The 20571-nt window shown below is 34.3% G+C and overlaps 1 protein-coding gene and 1 long non-coding RNA gene across 7 annotated transcripts; one reads left to right on the top strand and one right to left on the bottom strand.

Annotated features, from left to right (window-relative positions):
* Nucleotides 1-82: 82 nt before the first annotated feature.
* On the bottom strand, nucleotides 83-20253 carry jbug (filamin-type immunoglobulin domains fbug). 6 transcript variants are annotated; one of them, XM_033337795.2, is made up of 40 exons: nucleotides 20014-20245; nucleotides 18109-18486; nucleotides 17012-17136; nucleotides 16737-16867; nucleotides 16441-16651; nucleotides 16246-16363; nucleotides 15945-16132; nucleotides 15683-15838; nucleotides 15453-15594; nucleotides 15175-15380; nucleotides 13590-15099; nucleotides 13380-13515; nucleotides 13232-13311; nucleotides 12978-13145; nucleotides 8579-8725; nucleotides 8263-8490; nucleotides 7875-8189; nucleotides 7583-7801; nucleotides 7174-7494; nucleotides 5707-5928; nucleotides 5428-5615; nucleotides 5123-5327; nucleotides 4917-5054; nucleotides 4666-4839; nucleotides 4282-4589; nucleotides 3985-4213; nucleotides 3777-3905; nucleotides 3482-3697; nucleotides 3225-3401; nucleotides 2902-3141; nucleotides 2680-2823; nucleotides 2425-2583; nucleotides 2178-2326; nucleotides 1870-2056; nucleotides 1524-1786; nucleotides 1280-1451; nucleotides 978-1196; nucleotides 710-906; nucleotides 325-627; nucleotides 83-255 (listed from the first exon to the last, which is right to left on the bottom strand). In XM_033337795.2, the coding sequence occupies exons 2-40, from the start codon at nucleotides 18476-18478 to the stop codon at nucleotides 187-189; spliced, it is 8859 nt and encodes a 2952-aa protein (XP_033193686.1). In that variant the 5' UTR covers nucleotides 18479-18486; nucleotides 20014-20245; the 3' UTR covers nucleotides 83-186. The 6 variants fall into 6 exon arrangements, 5 of the variants coding, with proteins under 5 accessions (XP_033193686.1, XP_076474756.1, XP_076474757.1 ...); XM_076618641.1 differs by having other exon boundaries at nucleotides 20210-20224; XM_076618642.1 differs by lacking the exon at nucleotides 20014-20245 and adding an exon at nucleotides 19530-19649.
* LOC143302694 (uncharacterized) lies at nucleotides 18667-20497 on the top strand. Its single transcript, XR_013058426.1, has 3 exons — nucleotides 18667-19119; nucleotides 19541-19695; nucleotides 20281-20497. It is a non-coding gene; the product is annotated as an uncharacterized LOC143302694 (long non-coding RNA).
* The last annotated feature ends 74 nt before the right edge of the window (nucleotides 20498-20571 follow it).

Raw genomic sequence — 20571 nt, 5'->3', positions numbered from 1 at the left:
TACTTTTGTTCCGTGCACGTTTTGATCGTCCGTATTCTTATGTAAACAATAAACTGTATATAATAAAGCAGTTGTCAAAATATTTGTTTTACTGCATATATTTTAGATAAGTTACAGAATTGTTATATATTATGAAAATATATTATTAGTCCATATAAAATAATAACAACTTTATACGCAATGTATTTATAATATAGCTTGTGATCCACGCCATGAGGCAATAGTATGATGTCCTGTTGAATAATTATCTCCACTCTAAAACCAATGGGAAAAGGATAGTTTGGATATATTTTTTGTTTTGAATATTTTCATCATTCTGATTACCTGCGTCAACATTAGCAATTCGTCTTGAGTGTCGACGATTTTAACGGGAAATGGAGATCCAGGTACAAGGACGCCTGCCCAACGAACTTCGACTCTATAATCACCTGGTTCCGTTGGATCGTATCGACATAAGATTATCCGATCCTTCTGAGTCTCTCTCTGCATTTCTACTCTAAACGCTCCTTTAGGACCACGAACCCTCACCGTTAGTTGACCGGCGCCGGCTCCACGAGTGTCGCAAATAAAACGTGACTGAAATGTTGCTAATACTCCGTGTTCTATACCTGGCCCGTAAACTCGAACCTATTATTAAAAACATTTTTCGCCATTCATCTTTCTCGTTTATGGGCATCATGATCCATACAAAATGTAGATCCTACGATACCTTTGAAGCATCTGGAGCACCAGAAACGCGTAACGTAAAAGGTGAGCCAGGGACATGTTCTCCGGCGTATTTAATGGTTAATGCATGACGTCCAGCTTCTTGAGGTTTTACGTTCAATGTAAACGTTGCATCACCGTGATCGTATAATTCGCAATAAGCAACTTTATGAGGACCAACGCAATGAGCCGTTAATTCGCCTAAATATAAAAGGATATTTAGATTTAACCCACACAATTAAATAACAAAAATAATGAAGTATAATACATACCAGGTCCAGCACGTCTTGTATCAATAAAACTTCTTATTTCCTGACCGACTATACCATGTTTCAATCCATCTCCGGAACAAATAACTCGCGACGCGTCAGCGGCACTCGTTACATTTATTTGCAAAGGGCATCCTTTCAGCTGTCTTCCATTCCAAGACACAGTCATTAGAAGAGGATCAGGCGTTAATGGTATGTAACTTGCTCGATAAACGCTGTCACCTATACGTAAAAACATAATTTAAACAACAAATTATGACGTAATACAAAAAATCATAGTTATAAAAAATAAAAGATATAATTACCTAAATGTTGTAACATTACATTAAGTTCGCTAGTTGGTGAAAATAACTGAACTTTTGGTGTGCCTGTGCCAGCTTGAGAACCATCTATTGTGAAACTAACTTCTTCTCCGCACTTTGCTGATGTTAAACCTCTTCCCCTTAGCAAAACTCGACTTGTGTCTTGTATAGGCGGCTAAAAGTAAGAGATTAATACTAATTTGCTACAGTTATAATAGTATAAACATAATTCTGAATAGTTAAATACCTCTATGTCTTGAACAATTGCTAATTTTGGAGCCCCTGGGAATGGTATTCCGTTAAATAATATTTCTAAACGATGTTCCCCACCATTTAATTCTGGCGGAATGAGTTTCAGTCTATTATTTGAAGTCATTTCAAAAGACAACATATGCTCTCCTATTTTTCCAGTAAGTTCACCAGGTCCAGCTTCAGCAGTGTCGAAACTAATTTTATTTGATGGATGTAATTTTAATCGCCCAACATCATCGCATACAGCCGGCCAGCCACCTTAGAAAAATAAAGAAAATATTTATAAAAGTTAATATATTATTTTTATAATAGCAACAGTAATAAAGGTTATTGTTATTTACCAATTACTCGTAGATTCCGTGTATCTATGATTTTTGGATGCCAGGGAGATCCTGGAAGTTGTTGACCAGCAGAAACAACTCGAATGTCAAATACCCCAACTTCAGTTGGGACATAGGACACATTCCAGGTACCCGGATTAGCTCCGGCTTCAATTATCGCTTTCGAAACGCTATCCGGGCCATCTACCTAAAGAAGGATAGTAATAGATCGTAATAAAGCACGGTAAAAAAAGGAATAAAACTGTAAAACATAATAATATCCATGTAGAATGTGAGTCAAATGAAATATTACACTTCTTGCTAAGTACCTGAACTGCTGGAGGGCTTCTGGTGCCAGTAACAATAAAATGTGCTGTTTTGTCGGCATGACCGCTTAATAAACCTTCTCCTTTTGCACGAGCTTGTCCAGCTGCATCAACTGTACATATTAATGGGCTGTCTGGTATAGGACACCCACCTGAAAAAAAAATATAATTTTCTTTATCTCTCTAAAGTACTTTTTACATTAGTTAAACATTTTAGTGTATACTTAAAGTGTATGTATATTAATCTTACCATATGTGATATTAATCATGTATGTACCAGGTACGCTAGGAGAAAATTCAACCATCTCTGCACCATCGTTGAGCGGAGTAACTTGTAACGGAAGTTCTTGACCCAGTGGACTTGTCGCTACTACATCCAAATCCGCCATTCCAGCATCTGTTTTTATTACTATAACAATTTACGATTACAATTATAATAAAAATGTTATTTTATTTTGCGAAACAAAAAATATATATGCATGTATTTATAATTTTATTATTATACTTTTGAAGGCGATGTGGTCATGTACAGATACTATCATTGGTCCTAGTTCTTGCAGTTTCACCTTGGAAATATCGAAAGCTTGGCAGAAAAAAGGTGAACCTAAAACTGGCTTTGTGCCTTGTAAGACATCAATCTTATACGTCCCTAATAAAATGAGAATATTTCAACTATTAGGTATAATAATATTACTAGTATTATTACTTGCATTTTTAAATTACATACCAACAGTATTTGTAGTAAACTCGGCGAGTAAATTTCCATCTCGATGCTGATAACATCGAACTGGAACTGCATTACCTTGTGGTCCACTAATTACTACATCAAATTCTTTCCCAGGACTTCCTAAAGTTTCGATAGTAAATGAGGTCACTTTGCCAACGCATGATTGATATAATCCTAATCCTGTCGCAGTTACTTCTCTTCCTCCAGTAGGACCACGAACTGTCACATCCAATGGGCTTCCTAACAAAAAATCACACAGTGAATAATGTAACTGAACTAAAATATCAACAGATAACTATAAAAATAGACAATAAATACTGTACCCAATATATGAACTTCGTTATATTTTATGTGGATTTTATGAGGAGCTGCTCGCGTAGGATGAAACATTATATCATAGTGGCCATTTTCTCCTTCTCTAACTACGCTATCGACATCAGCTCCAGCGGCGCGTACATTTACGGTCAACTTTCCGGGTCCGGCTTCTTTTGGTGCAACAACTACAGAATTTTAAAGAATTATTTAGAATAGAAATATTTTATATCTATTTTAATATAAAATTATATTTTACACGTTATACCTAGTATGGTTCCTGGTCGATGACAAACTACATCTGACACTTCCTTAATTGTTACTTTTCCAGGATCGAAAGCTTGAAGTGTCTGAGAACTAATTATCTTGTGACCATCACTGAATATTACGCTGTAGGTACCGACCTGTCGCGTACGAATTTCTACTCGATATAAATTGGATGATAATTTCGTCAGTGTGCACGGAATAATTATACCATCGGGGCCTATATCAGACGCACAGTTGAATTATAATGTTACAGGATGCATCATATAACAATATTAATATATGAAACATAAGTTTACCTGTAACCTCTGCAGATACAGGCCCCTCTAATCCTGGCATTTCTAAGTCCATATATGCTGTATTCCCAACACGAATCATAGATGGTCCATCTAACATTGTACTAATCACTGGACATTTGAACGGACTCCCTATTGGACGACATATAAAATTACTAATCTTTTAATGAATATTAATTAAAATCTGATGAAAAGAAAAAGATTTATTAACCTGGTACATTATCATCATTGAAACTAATATTGACATAATGAGTACTAGTAGTTTGTGGAACGAATGTTACATCGTATAATCCACGAGCACAAGCAACTACTTCGGCCTTAACTGTGTTATTGTCCGTGCTCACTACTAATTCCAATGTCCCCTCACCAGCTTCTGCTGCATCAACAGTAAATGTCGTTGCTTGACCTAATAATGCTTCAGAAAGACCTGATACGTGTACCTGCATGAATTTTTAGTGAGATAACTCGTCCAAGTAAACGATATTTTGTGACACTTTAAAAAGATTACCTTTGTAACATCATAAACATTGCAAGCAAATGGAGAGCCTTTCACATGTTCATTGTCCACTAATATGCTGATATTATGTCTGCCCACTTCCATAGGCACAAAGCTGATATTATATTTTCCTTCTATAGGTTCTATTGTAATAGGAAGTGATATATTTGATGGTGGTGTTACAATTACGTCACAATTTGTTGAAGGAGCTTGTGGATCTATAATAAAGGAAATTAATTGCTTTACAGCTCCCATTTTTAAATTGTGACCTGTAATTATGGCTTGGCCTGCACCAACTACTTTACAGCTGAATGGTGAGCCTAAACATAAAACATTAAATTTGAGTCTGAGGCATCTAATACATAACTGTTATGTATTTGGATTCATTGTATTTACCTGGGACAGGTTCTCCATTAAAGCGAACACTAAGACTGTGTACAGCAGCTTCTTGTGGTTTGAAATTAACTCTGAACTTTGCATTTCCTTCGCTTTGCACATAATTTGGCACATTCTTACCATTTACAGCAACAATAATTTCAAGATTGCCAGCACCAGCTTGACTAGCATTGACTAAAATGAAACATGCGTGTATAAATATAATTAATGTATGAAATATATGAAAGGAAATAAGGAAATATTACACTTACTGCTAAAGAAGACCGGTTTACCAACAACACCACTATTTATATCTGTTACTTTTACTTTATCAGCATTGTAAGCTTTTACTAAGAATGGACTACCTTCCACATGCAATCCATTTATTTTTACTTCAACGCTATGATCACCTATAAATTTTATGTACTTTCTTTTAGATATCCTTTCCATTATCATCGTTTCATATTCATTCACATACCAACATCTTTAGGTGTGAATCCTGCAGTATAACATCCATGGCCACTTTGCTTGACATGAATTGGTAGACTTTCTCTAGTTGGTGAGAGAACTTCTACAGTAGGAGTTCCTAATGAGGAATCTGCCTCTATTGTAAACGTTGTTAAACGATTCACAGACACTTTTTCAAGTCCTTCAGTTATTATTACTTTCGCCGTGTCGCTTACCTGACATTTCAAAGAAGTTAATTATTTTTAATAAACAACTATAATAAATAGAAATACGTAATAATATTACAAGAGCAAAAAAATAAAATAATTATTATACCTGGCAACTAAAGGGACTGCCAGGTACATCCTCTCCATTAAACCTTAAATCCACAGTATGTACAATTGGTTCCCGAGGTGTGAACGATATTGCATACGTGTGAGGACCTTGAGCTTGAGCAGATGTAGGTACGCGACCACCGTTTACCGTCACTTCCAGGTTTCCTGGACCTGCCTGACTAGTTTCAACTAAAAAGAGAAAGAAGAAAATCAACAAATAACTCTCGATATATGTAATATATAATAGATTTCAATATATTATTAACTATAGCAACAATACCTAAGAAAGTTACAGGCATTCCAATAACACCATGTTTAGAATCCTTCACTTTGATAGCAGTCACGTCATACACTTTGCAGCTAAATGGACTACCAATCACGGGAACATTCCGATGGCTTACTGAAATTCTATGTTCTCCAACTACTCTTGGCGTAAATGCTACGCTGCACGTTGTATCTTTGTTGTCAGTGACTTGAGCGGGTACAGCCTGTCCATTGGGTCCTATCAAGTCCGCCGGTTAGTTGTTTAATACAATTTAGTCAGCCAACTACTAGGGTGGATCACATGGATACCAAAAGTGAACAGTGGAGCGTTTATGCGAGTCTATCAAGTTCTTTTCTGATGTTAAGGTATTTAATTATGATAAGCATTGTCTAAAGAAAGCGATATATGTATATATATACAGACATGTTATTATGAAAGAACTAATCACTGGAGCTTTTTAAATAAAAATTCAATAAGGTATTAGTTTGCTTGTATTGTCTGGTAATTGAATTCAAATTGATAGTTAGTTTATATTAGATACTGCAAAGTTATATAAAACAAGTAACTCAAGCAAAATGTATGAAAATTTAAGAAATAGATTAGAGATCGATTTTTGCATTGTTGATATTATACTTAATAGCTAAGTACTACTCAAATAAATGATCATGTTGGCACATTGTCTAAAGCAATACGGGTTTCACATTCAGAGTCTATGATAAAGATAAAATTAACATATATATAGCACCACGAAAATGGCTGTCACGCTTACTTTGATTTAGTAGTTAACAGTAAAATTGGGAAGTGTTAGTCACTGCTTTAACAAACGAATATTAAGGTAAAACCGACGCCTTTATAATATTCTAAAGTGGTAACTAGTGGTAGAAGAACATGGAGACGACATAATGAGCTATCTCAATACAATATTTTTAGAGTATACGTTAAATAAAAAACCCACCACCAGTTATTTCATATAATCCATTACTAAAATAAAAATGAGATTAGTTGTGTTTGAGAAGTCTAGTAATGTCGTAGTCTGAAAGCTGGCCGACCTGCAACAGAGAGAGAATTGCTCTCAAGCTAGAGATTAACAAGATAGACAACACAGAGGCAGAACTTCGTGCAAGTTTCTACCATAATTAACAGACAAGATATACATTACATGAATATTACTAACAAATGTAACAAACAGTCAAAAATTTATTATGAAAGTGATAAATACAACATGGAAGGTGCTTATATATATATATACTTTCGGTTGTCGGCAAACCACTGTGCAACATTTGCAAAAATCTTATAATACTGAATTGGAACAATAAAAGAATATCGTAGGGTATGATGTTGCTGTGAAAATTGTGACATTTGTGTGATAACAGTAAAGATACAACTTTGAACTGAAAGATATACATGCAGGATACACGTATTAATATACAATTACAGTAGGAAATGTCAATGTCAATGACAATAAGAGGGAGATAGACATACCTTCAACGTTAACTTCTAAATCTTCTAAGCTACCGGCAACATTACTAACGGTAAGATAACTTTGTCGTCCTAGTCCAGCACTGCTTAATGCCTGCCCACTCACAGTTACATGACTATCACCACCTACCCGAGTTACAATCGGGCAGCCTGGTACTGTTCGTTTATTGAAGGCTATATTAATTATGTGTTCGCACGCCTCGAATGGTACGAAACTAACTGAAAACCGAGCATTTCCCTGTGGGGTGACTTGAGTAGGTATGTTCTGACTGCGAGCTGATATCGTAATTTCTAAATTTCCTTCACCAGCTTGACTTGCATCAACTATCAAAGCAATAAATATTTTGTAAAGAATTGTAACAAAAAATCGAAAATTGAACAGAAGTAATTTTTAAATATCTTTTCTACATACCAGTGAAATGTGTAGGTTGACCAACACTACCCCTAGCTACTGGGCCAATTAATACTTTATCTGCATTAAATGCTTTAGCTAAAAATGGTGTGCCATTTACAGGATGACCATTATATTCAACACTAATCGAATGAACACCGACGTCTCTTGGAATAAATTCTGCAGTAAAACCACTTTTTATATCTCCAGTTACTTTCACGGGCAATTCACTATTTGGTCCTAAAAAGAATACGCTTTCCTAGCATCACATAAAATAGTACTGGGAAATTTATAATATGATATTCTTACTGACCTCTTACAGAAACTGCAAGCTCTGCACTGCCACTACCATCAACCCCCATATGAAAACTAGCAGGTTGATCTACTGGAATTAATTCCAGGTGATTTAAACTTAAAGTTACTCTACTGGTATCAGATACATTACAAATAAAAGGACATCCTTTCACTGCTTCTCCATTAAATTTTATATCAATGTAATGTGATTTAGCAATTTCTGGTGTAAAAGAAACAAGGCAACGTCCTCCCCCTACTACTTGAACATGATTGGGTACTTCTCCTTCATTGATAGAAATTTCAAGTTGTCCTTCACCAGCCGCACTAGCATCAACTATAAAATTAACAAAGGATATAGATTGACATGTATTATATTTTTTCTTCTATAATTCGTTATCTTTAGTTACCTCTAAATTGACAGGCATGCCCAACAACAGCACTGGGTACATCGGTAACTTGTATCAAACTGCTGTTGTACACCTTAGCAACTAGTGGTCCTGCCGGTAGCTTTTGTCCAGCGATGGTTACTTCTACAAGATGACTGCCTACTTCTATTGGAGTAAATTCAACGCGAAATTCTCCTGGTCTTCCTGACTCTTCATCAATTTTTGCTGGTACATGTCTCTTAGAAGGTGCTAGAAATAATTATTATATATTTATTATACGAAGTAATTAATAAATATAATATCAAATCTGGAAATATACTTAATTTTAGATACGTACTTATAATTTGTACATCAATTTCATTACTATTAAAGCCAAGAGCAGAAAGTTCAAAAAGTGCTGGACTACCAGCAGGGACCAATCTTATGGAATCCCCAATCACTGACATTTTTGGGGCTGGCATAATGCCCACACGCCAGGGTGATCCTGTAAATTTATAATTTTATCAGATAATAATTGTATATATAAAATTGCAAAAATATATACATATATATACATAGTAATATAGTAACAATCTTTAATTGATTATTGTTTCAATATACACCATGAATTTGTTAGAAATAATAGAAGAATTTATATATGACACTGCATCACTTTGAGTAAAATTTTAATTTTCCGGCAATACTATGTAACTCCAATCAGGTGCTTCCTAACCTTTATAGTTAGTATAAGAAGAAGCATAACGTAAAGTGAAGAAGAAAATAGATTTCATAATTATCGCGGGAAAATCGTTAGGATTATATTTATTCGAATTTGACATGAGAATATTTGACATTTATGGTAATTGTAAGAAGATACAAGAAACCAAATTACCTTTACTACTGTTAATATTAAACTAAGAGACCTGAAAAATGCTGAAAAACTTAAGGGAGAAAGGGTAGAATCGAATTACGTTATAAGGGTACTAAACTTCAAAATAGGAAATCGAAACACACAAATCGAATCTATCGGTCAATAATACGGTTCCATTATGGAATACACTTCGATCTCGGCCATAAGCACGAACAGATATTGAGTATTTTCACAATCGCTCGCGCACTAATTCGATTATGATCATTCCATCTTTACTGAACACTAATTGCGAATGATTCCGTTGGAAATCCATTTTAAATATCATTTGTAAACTACAAAGACGAAAAATAGAAGAAAGATCGAATGATCGAGAAAGTCAGAGAACTTTATAGCTTTAATTTCTTGATGAAGAAACGTCAGCAGGTCGCGACTCAGAATCGAGACAGACTCAGAGTCAAGCGACGAGACGGGTGTAGCTGCTGCTACTACTGGGTTGCTGCTTAGGCCCAAAACCAGGGCCGTGCTTTTCTTGGTATACATTCAACAATCCTCTTTCATACTTTTTCCCCTGTATCTATTTTATTCCACATTTACTTTCATTTCGGATTTTATGATCTTTTCCCCTTCATACGATGATTTTTTACCAAGAAAAAAAGACTATTTTAACTAGAAATTAACTTTATAGTATAAATCAGAGTAGGGTTTTAAATGGACATGATACGAGTATGTTCTCCCATCCGTTTCTTGCTCGTTCGACCGGCTACAGTATATTATGTATGTACTACAGTACACGTTCATAGGATACCTGATCTGCGTATTTCGATACTTTAAGGTCGGCCGCAAATAGAAATTTCACTATTTGCATTCAATACGAAATTACTTTAAAATAACTATGGAAAAAGTGTGACTGTATAATTAACGATTAGACAAGAGTAATGATTATCATCATTCGATACAAACGAAACAAATGTGTAATCTTCCATGTATCGCGATTCTATTTAATAATCACATTTTTGTTACTACACTAAACGAATATCACAACACAATACTTGGATGTATAAAAGAAATATAGCTTTCATGTATTGGAATTTCGTGACGGTCGAGTTCGTTCGGTTTTTCCTTGAGAGAGAGTCGGAAAACTAGAGCTTTATCTTTATTAGTAATTTGGCATTGCCATCTTTTATAACCAATCATGCGAGGAGATTCCAATTTGACATAATAAATTTGATATATCGCTTCAATAATAGGACAGTTTGGAAGTGAATTCGCCAGTGTTTGTGACATTTTATGTTAAATACATCTTATACTTTTGAAGTCTGTTAATGTAAAAAGAACAAGATTAGTAATGTTTTTTTATATGTATGAAAAGTAAAAAGGGCAATTAAAAAGCGTTCGATATGTTTTACACGATTTCCTGCTTTCCTTTCGTTCCGAATTGTCTTGCGCTACATTCTTAATGCCAGGAGTTATGTCGAAGAGACTGTGGTTCATGATTCGCTGCATTCCCCGACATAACGGGTCATACGGAAGAAAACTCGTTTCAATATTTTCAAAAATATCTCTTAAATTGTTAACTACTGATTTAAATACGATTAACGAAAAAAAATCTAAAAAAACAAATCTAATTTGTAAATCTAATATCGTAATGAATGTTACATCACTTATGCAATAATAATTTGGAATTAATTATACGTAATGTAAGAATACATAATTTGGCACGAAAGCAATGATGTTATATAAACACAGTATCGTAATTTCCATCCTATAAACGCAATAAATTCTTCTGTAGCGATGTAATTAATACATAATTGAAATTTTCATGGTTAGTACATATTCTAACCGAGCGTTACGGTAATTTGCGCATCACTTGCATTTAGAAATTGTACTTATGTATATGGGTACATTGCAAGTATGTATATATATTTTTTTGATATGTAGATATATCTAGATAAATTCTTAACAACATACGTATTTCTAATTACAATCGATAGATGTGCTTTTACAACATTTTGGAAATAACTAAGAAATAAATTTAAATTAGGGAAATCGAATTAAAATAGCACGAAACAGCGAGAAGAGAAAGCAATTGAAATAAAGAAATTGAAAAATATATCTAAGACGCATTCCACATGTCGTCAAACCATAAGTTATTCTGCGTGGTGCGTTAGAATAGAAACAACCGCAATCATTTCTCTCGTGATAAATAATAACGGCGCAGGACATATTTGGCTTTACAAATGATCGCATAAAAACAGCTGTTCTTCATAATTATCATAGACTACTATTATTAGAAATATAACTAAAAAAATACTCATTATTTAAACATATCAAGAAAGTAAAAAGATATCCAGGTCATTATCGAATACATTTTGTCTTAATAGTAGCTATATATCATGACATATTGATATATTTACATATTAATATTAAATCTCAATATTCTCTAGAAAATCTTAAGAATCATCATAATCATCATTATAGTATGTGCAGTTACGCGAATTACGTTTACCTCTATGTAGGCAGAGATCGACTATCCTCGTTCGTAACCAAATACGTCTACAAGCATATAAAGACTTTAGTGACCACACCTACGGTTTCCTTCTCCCCGTGATATTCTTGTTCAATTAATGATAATATACAAGATTGAATATTACAAAAATATTATACAAACTTTATCTAGTAAATGCTACTTGAAAAGCATTAGCGTTATATATATAAAAGAATTTGTTAAATGTAATTTATCGACAAATATTATACGACGTAGACTGTAAAATAAAATCTAGGCTATCGGAATATTTAATTTTTTCTGATTTTTTTCATGTTAAACATGTTTTTTTCTAAAAACCAGAAATGACATTTTTGAGCTATCTTAATGCTCGGAACAATTGGAAAACTGTACACCAACGAACTTCTTTACAGCATTGTAGGTCACGTGCAATGTATAATTACCGTTGCAAAATGCAATTTTTTATATCGTTAATGATATCCTTCGTAGATGTGCAGTAGCGTAGCACAAATTCTTTCAAATTTTACTTTCATAATCTGTCATAGTAAATAATGTTCTAAACTATTATAAGATTGTGTCAAACAATAAGATAAATTCCCGAAATACCTAAACATTGTATAATCGTATTATATTGTACAACAAAAGTAATATATTTCTACTTAAATAGGGATATTATTGATTGTGCTTAGTTAATAAATGAAAGGAAAAAATTTAAGAAAGAAAGGAAATGATGACGTTGTATATATGTCAGTGGAACATCACGTGGATGCGTGAAATCGCAAGTCAATGACCTGATCAATGACCTGTTGACTCCGACAGTATATGTATATGTATGTGTGTATGCACAAACGTGCTCGAAAAAAGTGAAATAATATAAGACATGCAGATTATTAAATGTAATTTTCGTACAAAATTTAAATATAATATCGTACATAAATATAAGAAATTTCATAAACAGTACTGATTATACTCTTACAATGTAAGAAAACATTTTCGTTAAATATTATGCATTGCACAACTTTATTTGGTAACTCCTTTTACCAAATAGAGAGATTCAATTCTCAAGCAATACCATCTCTATTTAATTATTTTCTTTATAGAAATATATAAAGCTATGAATCACTTTTACTATTAGAAGATTGATACATTAAGGCAGTTTGAGAAGAAAATCGTTCACTCAGGAAATAGAAATAACATTATCATTGTCTAAAAGATCTTCTTTAAATATTTTAAACTTGGAAATATCTAAAATTTTATTTTATATTATTACGCTATATTATCTTTAAAGATTTTCTACTACATTCAGTTTAATTTACTAAATTATTATATTGTAGGAATGCAACGGATTTTTATCGTATAAATATCGAATAAAAAGTGACTTACCAGGGACTACTTCGCCATTGAATGTCATTTCCACAAGGTGTACAACGGCTTCATGGGGTACAAATGATGCCAGGAATCGTTGACTACCTAATGCTCTGACAAAACTAGTTACGTGACCACCATTCACGAGGATCTCTAGATTTCCAGATCCAGCATTAGATCCGTCAACTATAAATTTGAAAGATACAGGACAATACAGATAAATTTGCATTAATACCCTTTATTTTGTATAATATATGTTTTTAAATACATACTTTCAAATTCTACTGGCTGATTAACAATGCCATTCGGAATGTTCCCAATCTGAATACCACGTGCATTGTATGCTTGCGATCTGATATAATAAAGGATTTAATTTTTTATGTGATTATATCTTTATTAATAATTTCAGTAAATACAAACCTGAACGGTGAGCCCTGAATATGTTGGCCATTTACTAAAATTTGAATGATATGTTCTCCAACTTCTTCGGCGGTTATTGTATACGTTAAACCTCGGAGAGTTGATTTCTGTACTGGAATTATTTTACCATTTGGGCCTAAAATCGGATAAATTATATTGAAAAATATATGATCTGCTGTACTAGTAATATACTATAATAAAAAATCTTACCAGAAACACTAACGGTAACTTTATCCGGATCTATACTTTGATCTATGATAAAAGTAGCCGGTCTATGGATCGGCAATGTTTCAAGCGCACTTCCACTTGCAAGTTCGTAATCCCTAGCTTGCGTTGATGAACTAGTAGAGATTCCACTATTAATATACCGTTCGGTAATTCCATCTGTGGTATCCGCACTTTTGTAATAATTATTATTTTTGTTTTTAAGAATTCCATGCGTTTGTGTGCGAGTATTATGACTTTCATTGTTATATTTTTGAGATATGTTGTACTCCGAAGTTGAAAGTTTCTGAGTGGACATAAAATTTGAGGAACTATTGTGAGTATGCAAAATATTCTTTGAATTATAACCTTGAGTATTCTTGTAATTGTTATTGAAATAATTTGGGTTATTCGTATTTTCAGCTGTAGCAGAATTGTTGGTTAGATTAGCAAGAGATTCTAAACTGCCGTAAGATAACAAAGATTTTGTTTTCTCTATAGCATCCCACGAATCTCTTCTAGATGTTCCGCCTACCATTGACGATACTCTAACGTTGCTACTTGTATCAACTGTTCCATTATCTATAGAATCTTTCCTATTATAACCGTTGTCTCTGTCGTTATTTCTTGGACTGAAACTTCTATTGATAGGACTTTGAGTCGCGCTACGATATGTCATTGGACTTCGGTTCGGTGACCGAGATCGCTTTAATGATCCTGAGCTATAAATTTCTCGAGATTCTTTAATAACTGGCGAATATCTTGGATCATGTACAGTCGGACTTGGATTTGGAGAGCGTGATCTACTTATTGTATTGGACGTATAAACGTCTTTCGATTCTTTCATAAAGCTAGGACTTTGTACAGTCGGAGATCTTGAATGATTGTATGTAGTGGTAGAATAAATTTCTTTCGTATCTTTAACCATAGATGGACTATGAAGATTTCGTGAAACAGGACTATGATTTGGAGATCGAGTATGATTAAAAGAAGTTGATGTATGGTATGTCGAGCTAGAATTTTCCAACGAATAATTATTCGATGTCTTATAAGTGGAGGTAGTTTGCTGTACGGGAGAGTATTCGCGTACTCGTTGAGTTGGGCTGGGTAATTTGTACGTAGGCGAAGAATAAGTTTTCTGCTGTACAGGACTCGATCGATCAGTTCCAACCGAAACGTTCAAACCATTCATTCGTCTTTCCAACGAAGATAATTTAGATCTTTCGAGACTAGATTCTTTTGACCTTTTCGATCCTTTTTGAGTTCCCACTCGAATAGAAAATGGAGAACCTCGAACATCGGAACCATTGAAGTATACATAAACTCTGTACTTTCCAGATTCTGATGGGACGAATGAAACTTGGTATTGCATATGTCCAAGATTTTCCACTCTGAAAGGAACGGACTGTTTATCATGGACTAAATCTATTATTACATCGCCAAGACCTCCGGTTCCTGTTGCATCAACGGTAAATGAAAATGGTTGTCTTGGCAAAGCACCTTCCGTATCCAGTAGCTACAAATATTTACTGAATATCATCGATATTCAATAAAATAAATATGAAAATATACAATATAAAAACTGACGTACCTTTACTCCATTAGGATCAAATACAAAGCATGTAAATGGTCCACCTTGTATGTGATTTCCTTTATGAGTTATCGCGATACTCCATTCTCCTGTCTCATCAGGTTGGAATGTCGCAGTATGAACTCCATCATTCTCTTTGACAGGACACGACAGAGATCTTCCAGTGGGGGACCACGCAGTCACATCAATGCCATCATGACTAGTTCCTAAAATTTATTTGTTTTATAAATATAAGTAATTTGATATAATTTCTCATTTATTTCACATAAAATATTTACCGTAACTGTTGACTAGAACTTCGACGATAGATCCTATCGCGCACGGATCCATACCAGGCGATTTAATTTTGGTTAAAGGAGGTAAAACTCTAAAGTAATAGGGACATCCATCTACTAATTCTCCATCGTTATATACCATTAACTGTGACGCAAACAGTAATGAACTTCGGGTATTAATTGCTCATATAATATGCGCAACATGTAATGTATTTAGAATTATCGAATCAAACCTTATGCATTCCGACTTCAGTAGGTATGAAGGTTCCTTTCCCATGAATTCCGTTCCACGTGAGTCTACATTCTATCCGTCCGCTCGGATTTATCACTTCACCACGTACTTCTCTTGTATTTACTTCTTTGGTAAGAATCTCTAATTTGAAATGCGCCTAAAAGCAATGATTATAATCACTGTTACATTTTGTTAATACATATAACAATATACTTGGAAGAATGAACGCAAATAAGTTCTTAGGTAATAATTAACGAACTAACCGGCTGTTGCACTCTAGCGGAAGTGCTATCAATGTGAACAACAATTTGTTTGCTCGCTTGAGGGCGAGGCTTTACCCATTGAAAGTTTGCCGCATACGCCATAACGCCTAAATGTTCTACGTTTTGATCTGCCATATCTTTTGCCTTGAGAATAGGCTCCACGCCCAGTTTTTTGCCTCCGTCAATACCTTTTGAAGAATATATAAAGTAAACATAGTACTTTGCACAATAAAGTGAAAAAGGAAAAACAAAGAGAGTGAAAATACTCTCTCACATGTAACTACACATAAATGCTATTTACCCATCTGTATATTATGTTCCCATGCAGAAGGATCGGTATCGATTTTATCGTAAACAGGAGCTGGTCCACCCAAGTTTCTGACAATGCTACATAAAGTTCTCCCGTCGTTCCAATCGGTCTGTAAGAAATGATTCGAAAATAGAAAAATATTCGTAGTATGGTAATCTCATACCAGTGTAAGAAGTACTCACTCACCGTAAAATTTTGTACTGGATGAGATAATTGTGAGTTAACCCATCGTAATGTTGCATGAAAACCTGGCGAACCTTCCTTCATGAAGTATGATAAATAGGTCATTCCCGATAATTCGTCCAAATATGGAGATGCAAGATACTCCGGTTCCAACACCATAGGTATATCGAATTCACGTTTTGAAATCTCCATAGCTTTTCGACAGTTATACACGCTATAAGTATAAAATTTCTTATGGAATTTCTAACTTGTAATTTGTAAAGTAATTATAGAAAAGTTAAGATTCTGCAGTTGTATACCTATCGTTAGGATCGAGCCGACGCCAGTGGGGAAATAGACCTGGTTGACAATAATCAAGCAACGCACTCAGGTATACGCCTGAATTCCAATCTGTAGTGAAGTTATTGACTCTACATTCTGGCAAGACCGTCTGTAAAATGTGTATGTATTGATAAAAAAAACAGCCTTTAGCTCGTAAGACTTAAGAAGTTTTCCTATGTATCAGCGTGTAACTCAAAATATATAAGAGTAAATCTACTCAAAGTTACTGGTGTAATTACATATATGTACTGACCTTGAGCCATGCAAGCATAAGTTTCCTTGGTGGGAACTTGGACTTGCCTATTTGGTACCTTACAATGAGCGACCATATTAGACCAAGGATCAGTTTCAAATTTCCATTGACGATATCTACGTTACCTACAAAGAACAAGTGTAAGATTAAAATTATTTAAGTTATTTAAATTTCTGTCAATAAAAAGAAACTATACAGATAAAGCTGATCATTACCGTAACTGAGGTTTAATGTTAGTAACTCTGCCATCATTAAGTGTAAGTAAGTATTGTTAAAAAAATTATAAAAGTTTCTTCACGTGTTAAAGACACTTAATAAGGCACTTACGCGCTAGAAATTATATTAGCTGCTGGATACACACATGAAGTTTAATTGTAATGGTGCTAGACCATGATCTCGTAGGCGCCAATAGAACACCAGAAAGGCAATGACCTCGAAGTTTGATTTACAAGCAACGTCGTCACAATTGTATTTTTCATTTCGAAAGATAAGTTTAATTGTGCATAAATGTTATCGTTGTAGCGCTGTTAAAACATTAATTTCGAAAAATATTATTAAAAAATGTGATGTATGGATTTACTTGTATATATAAGTTTATACAAAATACATTTGTGACGATGATCCACATTTAACTATTACGCTTATCGTGATGTGACTCATAGCATAGCGCATACAAGCCATGTGTTTGTGCATTTTGCCACTGACCACCGAGAGAGCTTCTCTTTACATATATATATATATATATATGATTCCGAACATTTTAATTGCTTGATGTTTTATCGAAGAAAATAATCTGTAGTTTATATGGCACATTCGATTAGTAGATAAAGTTTCTCTGTTCCTCACAACCAGTTAGCAAGAAAGAAATTACATAATTAATTGATCAAAAGCACATAATTATGTAAATCGAACAAATCAAGGAATCATGTATGTAATTATACACAAATCATCTAGGAGAAGTACTAGAATGGAAAAGCGATTATTAGATAATGTGACGCGTTCCTTGCTACAGTAATCGTATACATATATGTACTTGGTATAACATTTGTATCGTATTCTATAAGTGAGAAATTAGCGTAACAGAGAATTTATCTCACCGATGTTGACGAGTTTCACACCGTCAGCCTCGATAGCTTGAAGGGCTGTTGAAACATTTTCTAAATGATGATGTTGATTAGCTGGTCTAGGATTCCATCGAGGCAAACGTCGTTTAGTAAGTACCTCGACAAGAGCGCAGAGTCGTGTACCATCGCGAAAATCTTCAACGAGGTCGATCACAGGACCATTTGCAGCATCGACCGCGTGTTTTAAGTGTTCGTTCACCCAATTTCGGAAAGTGTTCGCTTGAATTTCCACCCAGAGATCTTCGTGTCCTTTGATAGGCATTCCTTTCGCTGCCGTACCCTCGGCAGACCGGGCTACGAGACCCACTAATTCTTCTGGTCGTAATTGTTCGGTCGATTCCATTTTTGTTCCTATTGTGTATTGAACAAATTATACCGTATAAATTCTTACTTACTACTAATATAATATTCTTAATTAAAAAATAATAGTTCGAGATAATTAAATGCGAACTATAAATCAAGTAATTTAATATGTTCAGGGCAAGAGATAATAGCAATATCGAACTTTCTTGAGTACAACATAATAATTTATTGACTTCCAAAAATCAGTAAAAGATTCGATTGATTGCACGATACTGTTGCCCCGCGAGTTCGTTAAAATATATCTTATGGTGAAAGTAAATGTCGGTACACTGCTATGTTTCTAATCATCGATGCATCTTATGTAGTTTATATCCGTTAAAATGAAAATCCAGCGCTCCGCTACTTCATTATTTGCATTCATTAAATCTCTTACGGTTACAGGCAAGAGAAAGGAAACAAGAAAGCGTAGAAATAATATTGCAGTTCAGCCATTCTGTTCTCGTGTTCTTTATCTGCGAAAGACGTCTCATCAAAAATCAACCTATTACTAATCAAATTACTAATATGATACTTATAGTAATGTGACATCAATTGCACGTGCCAAAGGAATTGCTTCGTTACGCTACACTATGTTATGACATCACTGTTCTCTCAAAACCTTGTCCGACCGGTGAAGCTTGCGTAAGTATGTAAAAATTTTACATTGAACCAAAACTTCGACCGACGATGCTATCGAACATTACGATCACGATAGAATCGAATTCTCTTGTGGTATCGTACGTTTATCGTGTAATGTTCGATTTCAAAATTCGATTTCGAGATATAACGTAAATAGCGAAAATAAATAGCGAAAATAAATATAAAACCAGCAAGAACAAAATTACCGAGCAACAAAAATACACTTTTAATATTCGACTATGTATGATATTTTATACTAACGTTGTAAGAACGTATTGCAAGAAATTAGTTAATCACAAGAATAGAAAAAATAAGTTCTTTCACTGTTTCGTGGGAAACTTTAATAGAGCACAGATAGATATCGACGTTACAGACTTGCACCTACAGAGCTGATGTATACGAAATTTACTTGCTTTCCTTGCAGCTTCACCACATTTATCTTGCCGAATTTTTGTATTGTCAATCACTCAATTTTTGGCATATTCCACAATATTAATTAAGATTTGGCAGGCGCTAACAGACGTGGTTCTAAACGACTTAACAGGATAATTGTTTATGATCGATGGAAGTCATTCTAACGTAAGATAATAGATAATTTAGTTTCTAGAATGTGTGTACGTAAATTGTGTAGACTTTGTACGAAGAGCATTCGTCGATTGGTCAATAGTTAATGAAGTGACCAATCGGAATCTTCGTTGAAAGAGCGCGATTTGGAGTAGGTTTATTCAAAGAATACGCAAAAGGATAATTCCGAAATTATGCAAAAATTTTGATCGTTAAGAACGAAGTTCACGTCACCGAAATAAATATTATAAACGCAAATTGTTTTATTCATTCACTTGCACAACTGAAGACGTAAGAAAGTAAGAACGTTGTGGTATGCGAACTGATATTTACGTCGTTATACTGCGAAGCAACTTCCTGAACACGAAATTTCAGGGAACCGTTCCGAAGGAACGCTATTCCTTGATTTACACGATTTTTCTTTGAAACAGCTTGCTCCACTCGTTGATAAAATTAGGATGGACTTTAACGTGCCGATATACTATGCGAGAAACGCCATTTTTGGTTGTCGAAGATTTCCGGATCGTACCGTTGTCGACGATTGTTCTTCGACGCGCGTGAGCTCACTGAACTAACATGAAAAACCCCTTCTTTTCTCAGCTCAACACAAGCGCTTTCCGAGACCGTTGGAACTTGGAACACACGATTGTGATGAATATAAGCATGTATCTATACATCCACGGGCCCCGCACTGCATAACTTTCTTTATAATCCAAATAATATATCTTAAACAAAATGAGAGACTACTAAACGAGAATATCTCGATCTTTCCGACAAATAAAGCAAATAAAAGATGATTTCAAATGAAATTATTCCAGCATAACAAGAATTTTTGTGAAATATATCCTACTTATTTCTGTTTGATGCATCACTGAAATTCAGTAACTAGAA

This window comes from Bombus vancouverensis, chromosome 5 (assembly GCF_051014615.1).
Source record: "Bombus vancouverensis nearcticus chromosome 5, iyBomVanc1_principal, whole genome shotgun sequence".
In the NCBI taxonomy this organism is placed as follows: Eukaryota; Metazoa; Arthropoda; class Insecta; order Hymenoptera; family Apidae; genus Bombus; species Bombus vancouverensis.
The sequence above is the reverse complement of the archived record's forward strand: the minus strand, read 5'-3'. Positions and strand labels throughout refer to the sequence as shown.